Below are 9,578 nucleotides of genomic sequence, written 5' to 3'. Positions count from 1 at the left end.
CGAAGGGTAAAAGCATACCATGCATCGTCCAAATAAAATCGTCACTAATTATCGTAGCAGTCAAAGAACGTCGTTTAAGAATATTGAAATTTTTTGAAATTAATAAAATTATTTTTTTTAATTTTTCATTATATCTTTTAATTTGATCAAAAATTAATTCGTTATGAATTTATTTTTTTTTAAAAATGTGTTTGGTTAACAAACTACTATACATATAAAATAAATTTAAATTTTAATACTTAATTAAATAAATAAATTAATAAATTAACTACTAGTCCAATTTAAATTGATTTAATAAGATCACTTATGAATATAATTTAAATAAAAAGAATTCAAACAAATTAAACACTTTTTTCTTTGAAAAAATTTCATCATGACATGAAGATAATGGTAACTAAGAGTGAAGCACGTGATGCTCAGCTACCCACTGCACCTATTCATCACACATTCTTCACACTTTGGTGCCTATAAAATCTCATCATTCCATAACAATTCTTCAGGACACGCTATCAGCTTTCTACTATCTAGCAAAAGCTTCTGCATTAACCTAATAAGAAACAATGGCGAATGTATCTGAGATTCGCAAGGCTCAAAGAGCAGAAGGTCCTGCAACTATAATGGCAATTGGAACAGCAACACCACCGAACTGCGTTGATCAAAGCACGTATCCGGATTACTACTTCAAAATCACCAATAGCGAACACATGAGCGACCTTAAGAAAAAGTTCCAACGCATGTGTATGTATTAATTAATTAATTAATTAATTGCTGTTTAATTATACATATATAGCATTGTGAAGAACTCAAGGGTTAGCGTATTGTTTCAGGTGATAAGTCAATGATTAAGAAGAGATACATGTACCTAACGGAAGAGATGCTGAAGGAAAACCCTAACATGTGTGCATACATGGCACCCTCATTGGATGCAAGGCAAGACATGGTGGTTGTGGAGGTTCCAAGGCTGGGCAAAGAAGCTGCAACGAAAGCCATCAAGGAATGGGGTCAACCAAAGTCAAAGATAACACACTTGATCTTCTGCACCACCAGCGGCGTCGACATGCCCGGTGCCGATTACCGACTCACCAAACTCTTAGGCCTCCGGCCATACGTCAAGAGGTACATGATGTACCAGCAAGGCTGCTTCGCCGGCGGCACCGTCCTCCGTTTGGCCAAGGACTTGGCGGAGAACAACAAGGGTGCACGTGTTCTTGTTGTTTGTTCTGAGATAACGGCGGTTACATTCCGTGGTCCAAGTGAAACTCACTTGGATAGCCTCGTAGGGCAAGCATTGTTCGGCGACGGAGCCGCCGCGCTTATCGTTGGTTCGGATCCATTGCCGGAGATTGAGAAGCCGATATTTGAGCTTGTTTGGACTGCTCAAACACTTGCACCGGACAGCGAAGGGGCCATTGATGGCCACCTTCGTGAAGTTGGGCTTACTTTCCATCTTCTCAAGGATGTTCCTTCGATTGTTTCAAAGAACATCAACAAGGCACTCACCGAGGCTTTTGATCCATTAGGTATATCTGATTATAACTCGATATTTTGGATTGCGCATCCCGGTGGACCTGCAATTTTGGACCAAGTCGAACACAAGTTGAACCTGAAACCGGAGAAGATGAAAGCCACTAGAGATGTGCTTAGTAATTATGGTAACATGTCAAGTGCATGTGTGCTGTTCATATTGGATGAGATGAGAAAGAAATCGGTTGAAGAAGGACTTAAAACCACCGGTGAAGGACTTGAATGGGGTGTGTTGTTTGGCTTTGGTCCCGGATTAACCATTGAAACTGTTGTTCTGCATAGTGTGGCTACATAAATTGGCCTCGCTAATTTATGATGTTATGTATGTTATATATCGTTTTATTTTGTATATGGTGCATGTATGTCCAGCTAAATAATGTATCGTATCAATGTCTATTGGTACAAAAATTAATTATGTTAAATAATATATACCCTCTCAGTTTGCAAGTGACGACTCAGATACATACATACCGCAAAAGAATCTTTTAATCAAGAATATGCAGTAGACGATTATTTGAATGATCCGGAGGTGTCTATATTTGTTCTTGTGTGCATGGTAACTTAATTAACACAGTTAAAACTGCATTAATGGGATAAAACATGGTCATCGGCTCTGGTTCCTGCATGATGGACCAGGTTTTGGATATGTATGATTATAGACTATTATATTGTATGAGTTCAATAAAAAAAATCTGAACAGAGGATAAATATACCAAGCTCTTGTAACTATTTAAAAAAAAAGTTCTGGATTGAGCAATTTTGATCATGTCATTGAAATTTCTGGAAAAAAAAAGTTATGTCTTGATAAAAAGCAATAAAAATATCAACATTTGGTTGGCCTAAAACGGGACGATGAAGAAGAAGAAAATATTGAAGGAATAATATTGAGTATTTTTAAAATATTTAAAATACAAATAGAACAAAAAAAATCATTAATATTTATTCTGAATGTTTAAGAAAAATTAACACTTTATTATATTTTAAATTACTCCTTAACAATTGTTTGTTGCTTAAGAACGACGGATCTTTTATTTTTATAAATTAAATAAATATAGTAATTATCAAAATAAATCATTTTAAAAATATTTTTCGAAATAAATATTTCTCTCTTATTTTGTTTACACTGTAAACAAGATAATTTTGCATAATGAAGCCTGCTATATATACAAACCTTTTTGGTTTACAAGCTATACAAGTTGTTCTAAGTCCAAGAAAAAAAATACGCGCACTCTTTTAAAATCGAGCGTCCAACGCACGCGTTCATTATGCCTCACTTTTCCTCTTCTTCATCAATCAAAACGTAAACCGTCAAGATTCGCACTCTTCCTCTTCTTTCTCAATCAAAACGAAGAGTAGAAGAAATCAAGAAGAAAAGATACAAATCTCCATAAAAAATCACCAGAAAAAATGAAGAAACATTATTCAAAGTACTCTAGATTGTCTCTGCTATATGCCTCATCCTTAACCAGCAAAACATTAAAAAGATTTCAAGAAAAAATATACTGTCTCTCCTATGTTTTGGGTGTATTTCTTAAATTCTTTGGGTATATTTCTGTAATCCTTTGTGTGTATTTCTGTAACCGTTTGGATGTATTTTTGTAATCCTTTATGTAACCGTTTGGGTGTATTTTTATAATCCTTTCTGTAATCGTTTGTGTATTTCTGTAATTGTTTGGATGTATTTCTGAAGTTCCATTATCTTCAAAACAATTTCAAAACTTGATTTCAGAAACCATAAAAATAAAAAAAAAGGAAGGAAGAAGGAGATCCAACAAATTTGGCAAGGAATTCGAAAAAAAAAACGAAATCTTTTGAAAAATGGAAGTTATATATTTGCGTGTTAATTGATTTGAAAGTCTGTTAAAGAGGTATGTAACATAAACAGCGGGTTTAGTAGATTTCGTTTTCAGACTTGTAAAACTTGTAAGCGCAAAAGACTTGTATGTAGAGATTAATCCTTGCATGTATCTCGTTTATACTGTAAATCAAATATATGTATTTTTTAAATTAAAAATAATAAAAAATATTATTAATATCAATAATCTAAACTTTTGGCATGCAATTAGTACGTAAAAAGGTTGGTAGAAGAGATTAAAATGAATATATTTGATTAATTTTAGCCCATTTTAAATGATAGGAATTAATACGTTTCCTTGAAAATTATTAAACTGCTCACTATTAATACGGTTACCTCTTTTCAAACTACTCACTGTTTAAAGATTTAAAATATAATTTAAATACACGTGATTTATTTAATGACCCAGCATGTCACTACTATATTTGTATATAATATGAAATCTTTTTTACATAAATTATATTTCAAATTTTTATGTACTCCCATACAACAAATTAAATAATTTTATATGTACCCTGTACAACAAACGAAAAGTAGATAAATATGGAAGAAACAAATATTAATAATGTATAGTTAATATAATTGAATATTTAGCTTGCTATAATAATATTCCATTCCTACCAGAACCTCCCTACGAGCACTGAAAACCAACCTTTTGAAGTCGACAAGAGATCGCCGGAAGAAGAAGACTTCACCACCAGGAGCACAAAAAAAGTAAAAATGGATAGGGCTAATCAGTATGACGGCCCCATGGAAGGTATCGAAGACAAGTCTACAGAAACAGAGATGGAGTCAGATGAAACCCCTACAATCGATCAACATATTAGGGACACTATTGTCCCAGAAATTGATCAACAGCCGATCAAATCATATCGTGATATGGTAGTTAATAATGGATTTGAAAAACTAAATCCTGATGAAATTGTTGAACTTGTGGCAGAAGACTGTATCGCTGAATCCAACCCCATGGTTATGAATATGGAGAATCAGACTCTCTTCAATCCAAAGCCTAATATTGAAGTGTCTCTAGAAGAATATGAAGAATGGTGTCGACCATGGAAGTTCTCTTTGATTGTCAAGCCTCTTGAAAAACTGGTTAATCTCCAGGCTATAGACCGATGGGTGCAGCGAAGGTGGGCTAAAAAAGGCTCTATCCGGGTCATGGATCTAGTGGAAAACTTCTTTCTCGTGAGCTTTGGAAGTCAAGAAGACTATGGACATGCCTTGTTTGAAGGGCCATGGATGATAGCGGACCACTACTTTCTTGTGCAAAGATGGAGACCCCTCTTCATGCCAATGGAGACACAAGTATAGAAAATTGCTGTGTGGGTACGAATTCCTAATTTACCGGCAGAGTTGTACAACAAATATTTCCTCTGGAAGGTTGGAAAATCTTTGGGTACAATGCTTAAAGTTGATGAATTAACCTCTATCCACTCTAGAAGAAAATTTGCTCGTATCTGTGTTGAGATTGATTTAAGGAACAAGTTAGTTACCTCTTTCTCAGCTTTAGGAAAAGAATTCCACATCGTATACGAGGGCCTTCATCAAATCTGTTTCAAGTGCGGGAGATACGAGCACAAGCTTGATCAATGTCAGGAATCCCCAGGTGATAGCCCCACGGTGGCAGCGGCGGCGGCTAGTGGAGATGGAGGATTAGCGGCAAATGCTGAAAAGGAAAAGGAGCAAAATCAGGAAACCATTAATGAGAAGAATCAACAAAATAGGAAAGCGCAATTAGTCACACCAAATCAGAATTCGGACATTGAAATCCCAAAGAACATTTCCAAAAAAGGAAAAGAATCTGCTTTAAATAATGAGACCGTTGCGGTTGAAGAGGAAAATCAAGTAGAAAATTTATTTGGTCCATGGATGTAGTTAAGAGAAGTCAAAGAAGGAATAAGCCAAAAATGGGGGATACTCCTAAAGAAAAAAAGGAAGGTGGAAGTGCATCCAGATTTCAGATTTTGGCAGATGAATATGAAGGAAGAGAGGGTCAGCTGGCCCACAACAGAGGAAAAGCTAGCCAACCAAATATGGAAAAGGAAAGAAATTACACGCAGGCCCATTAGAATAATCAACCAAATAATGCAAGATCTGCGTAGAAACAGAAACAAGCCATCACCATCATTAAGGAGAAGGGTGCTGACATAAGCAAGAAAATACAAAATAAACCAAATCAGAATCATCAAACAAAGGAGAAATAGAAGGTTGAACTAGGTTTGAAACCAAATAAGTTAGAATCTCAAAATGAGCATAAAAATCTTTCAAAAGGGAAGGAAGTCAAACATCAAGATTACTGGAGACAGTTTTCCAGATTAAGCAAAGAAATTGCTAAAAGCAAACAGAAATACCACCTGAACATCACTAACCTTTCTGACCTCCACACCACTGCCCTTATATCAAAATTCATGGGTGGAGGAGCCTATGGACAACAGAGTGCTGGTGAACTACAGGAGCCACCAGACCTGAGAGAACTAAACCTGGATGAAAGCATGATGGATGTCCACTCCCAAGAAGGAGTTGCTTCAACTCTCGAGAGAAAGAAGGAGCTTGTTTCCCCTGACCACAAGCCTATGGAGGCTTAAATTCCTGGTTTCTTCAGGAGGATCTTTCTTATCCCTATCCCTTTGTTTATCATGAATATTATTTCTTGGAATTGTAGAGGAACTGCCTCTAAGGGGTTCTCTTTTATCATTAAAGACCTTATTTATAGATATCATGCTAACTTAATTTTTCTACTGGAAACTCATATTTCAGGACATAAAGCGGAAGCTACTATCAAGAAGTTAGGGTTCGATTCCTGGTGCATTAGTGACGTTGATGGTTTTGCGGGAGGCATTTGGTGCCTTTGGAACAAGTCTCTTTGGAATATCGAACCTGAGATCATTGAGAAACAGTTTGTGCACTTGAAAGTTAGATATGAACAAGGGGAACCATGGTGGCTTACTGCTATTTATGGTAGCCCTCATGTAAGAAATAGAAGCAGCCTTTGGAATAAATTAGAAGAGTCAGCTATAGGGATTAATGGCCCTTGGTGTCTTGGAGGGGATTTTAACTCGGTTGCCACTTTGGATGATACCGGGGGAAACTTTAACCTCTCACAAGATACCAACAGATTCATTAGTTGCATGAGAAATTGCAATTTAAATTCTTTAGACTACTTTAGCCCACCATACACTTGGCAGAGAGGAAAGGTCAAGAGAAGACTGGATAGATTCATTTGTAACATTGATTTTTGTAGTTTGTTTCCGACAGCAGGGGTTAGACACCTTCCAAAGCTCAAGTCTGACCACTTACCACTTCTCCTTGATTTCAACATCACCACTGTCCAAGGAGGGGAGAGACCTTTCCGCTTGCTGGCACCTTGGTTAACTCATGAAGATTACAACAATCTGGTGGAGCAGAGTTGGAACAAACAAGGAAACCTTTTTGAAAATATTTCAGTTTTTGCGAGAAATGCCAAATATTGGAATATTCACACTTTTGGACATATTTTTCAAAAGAAGCGTAGGCTTTTCACAAGGCTGGATGGTATTAATCGCAACCTCTCTTTCAATACGAATCCTTTCTTAGAAAAGCTGCAGAAGGATCTTTGGAAGGAGTATGAGATTATTACTATTCAGGAGAAAAGCTATTGGCAACAAATGTCTAGATGTAATGTGATAAATTTTGGCGATAAGAATTCTAAGTACTTCCATCAGAAAGCTAATGGAAGAAGACAGAGAAACAAAATCCTTACTCTAAAGAATGATAAGGGAAGTTGGATTGAAGATGTGGATACTCTTAAGACTATGGGAGCCTCTTGTTTTAAATCTTTATATTCACCTGATCAATATAATCCTGATTTGCCTATGTTTCCTATTGCAGGTTGATTCCCTACTATCTCAGAGGAAAGAAAACAACAACTCGTAAGAGAAGTCACAATAGAGGAAATAAAGCTGACAGTCTTTAGCTTGGAAAGTTGGAAAGCTCTAGGAAGCGATGGACTACCTGCCAAATTTTTTCAACATTCTTGGAAGACTGTGGCTGAGTCCCTTACTGAGTAGATAAAGTTGATTTTTAGAGAGCCAGAGAATATAGCTCACGTCAACCGGACTCTTATCTCTATTATTCCTAAGATCCATTTCCCTGAAAAATTTACTCATTTTAGGCCTATTAGCCTCTGTAATGTGTGTTATAAAATTGTTACTAAAATTGTTGCTGATAGATTGAAACCTCACTTAAACAGCTTGATTGCTAATACCCAAGCTAGCTTTGTCCCAGGCAGAGTTAGTGCGGATAATATTTTAGTCGTGCAGGAAGTTGTTCATACTATGAGGACCAGGAATGGAGGCACAGGACTTATGGCCATAAAGATAGATTTGGAGAAAGCGTATGATTGATTAAACTGGCTGTTTATTATTGACACGCTTAGGGATATTGGAATACCGGAGGAAATCGTCACGCTCATTAATCTCTATATTTCGTCTCCTAACATGAGCCTTCTTTGGAATGGGTCTCCTTCTGAGGCCTTCACACCATCCAGAGGAATAAGACAGGGAGATCCCCTATCACCCTATCTCTTTGTACTTTGTGTTGAAAGACTATCACATCTTATCCTTTCTTTTATTGAAAATAAAAAATAGAAACCTATAAAGCTGTCTAGGAATGGCCCTAATCTTTCTCATCTTTGCTTGCAGACGACATAGTACTTTTTGCGCAAGCTAACCGAGACCAAGTTGGTGTTGTCAAGGAGGCACTAAAAATCTTCTGTGAATCTTCAGGACAAAAAGTCAGCCTCAATAAGTCATGCATTTTCTTTTCCAAAAATGTGAACCACAATATCAGAGAAGAACTTAGCCAAGAACTAGGGATTCCCCTCACCAGCAATTTGGAAAAATACTTAGGTGTTCCGCTGATCCACGAGAAGTGTAGCAAACAGCATTTTCAACATATCATTGACAAGATGCAAGCCAAACTCTCTAGTTGGAACATGAAGACTTTATCCATGGCAGGAAGAGCAACGCTTGTTCAATCCGTTTTATCTTCTATTCCAAGTTATGTTATGCAAACTATGAAGGTTCCGATCGAAGTCTGCAACAAGATTGATAAAATTTGTCGGGACTTCCTTTGGGGTTCAAGTGATCAAGATAGGAAAATTCATCCTTTAAGTTGGGACACCGTGTGTAAACCAAAAGATCAAGGCGGGTTAGGCATTTGCAAAGCTCAAGAAACAAATAACATTTTTCTCATGAAACTCGCTTGGGGACTCATGACGAAACCTGATAGCTTGTGGGTTAAAGTTTTCAAAGCCAAGTACGGCTGTGGTGAGAACTTGATTCCCAAAGTCCATCGAAAAGCCAACTGCTCAAAGGCTTGGAAAGGAATCGTGAAAGTCTGGACCCAATTTCAAAGGAATTTGATCTGGAGAATTGGGGATGGACAATCTATTGCAGTTTGAACTGATCATTGGGTTCCAGGAATTACCAGCCTAAAAGAGGAGAGTGGAATTGGGAGATGATAAATAGCTATTTTCCTGAAGATATTTCTGAGATTATTCGCACGCTAAAAGCTCCTCACTACTCTCTTGGTGTGGACTATATTAGTTGGCTACCCTATACTAATAGAGAATTTTTTATCAATCAGCATATTCTACTTATTACAGTGGAGATAGAGAATCAGACACAAATTTTAAATTATGTTGAAAAATTAAAGTTCCTCAAAGATTAAGAGCTTTCACTTGGCTAATCTACCATAATGCTCTTCTTACAAATGCTAAGAGAAGGACAAGAAGTCTTACCATGGTTGGAAGTTGCCCCAGATGTCTGGATCATGAAGAGATTCTGCTCCATGTGCTGTGCGACTGTCTCTATTCCCGTAGTGTCTGGACTAGCAGGTCAACCAGTGCCCTTCCCCGAGGTTTCTTTAACCAACCTTTGCAAGATTGGCTAAAGACAAATCTCTTCAAGATCACTCGAAAAATTAGTGGAACTCCTTGGCCCACCCTCTTTGTTACTGTCTGCAACAATATTTGGAAAGCCCGGAATGATTTAGTTTTCAATTCGGAAATTTCTACCAGCTTTTATGGGCATAATCTATCTAGTTACTTGGCAGAGCAGTACATCAATATGATAAACCTCACTGAGAGCAAAAAAAAAAAATTCTCAACCCTGCTAAGGCTTACCTTGTCGGTTGGGAACCTCCAGTGGATGGGTGC

The 9,578-nt window shown here is 37.0% G+C and overlaps 1 protein-coding gene across 1 annotated transcript; it reads left to right on the top strand.

Moving 5' to 3' along the window:
* Positions 1-496: 496 nt before the first annotated feature.
* LOC107483336 (chalcone synthase) lies at positions 497-1,971 on the top strand. Its single transcript, XM_016103960.3, has 2 exons — positions 497-738; positions 828-1,971. The coding sequence occupies exons 1-2, from the start codon at positions 561-563 to the stop codon at positions 1,817-1,819; spliced, it is 1,170 nt and encodes a 389-aa protein (XP_015959446.1). The 5' UTR covers positions 497-560; the 3' UTR covers positions 1,820-1,971.
* Positions 1,972-9,578: the final 7,607 nt, after the last annotated feature.

Source organism: Arachis duranensis, chromosome 4, assembly GCF_000817695.3.
Source record: "Arachis duranensis cultivar V14167 chromosome 4, aradu.V14167.gnm2.J7QH, whole genome shotgun sequence".
NCBI classification, from domain to species: domain Eukaryota; kingdom Viridiplantae; phylum Streptophyta; class Magnoliopsida; order Fabales; family Fabaceae; genus Arachis; species Arachis duranensis.
This window is presented reverse-complemented; position numbering and strand designations above follow the sequence as displayed.

Excerpts from the sequence above, each read along its gene's own strand:
- LOC107483336 (XM_016103960.3), top strand. The coding sequence starts at position 561 with ATGGCGAATGTATCTGAGATTCGCAAGGCTCAAAGAGCAGAAGGTCCT. Across the intron at positions 739-827 it reads GAAAAAGTTCCAACGCATGT|GTGATAAGTCAATGATTAAG; the intron begins GTATGTATTAAT and ends GTATTGTTTCAG.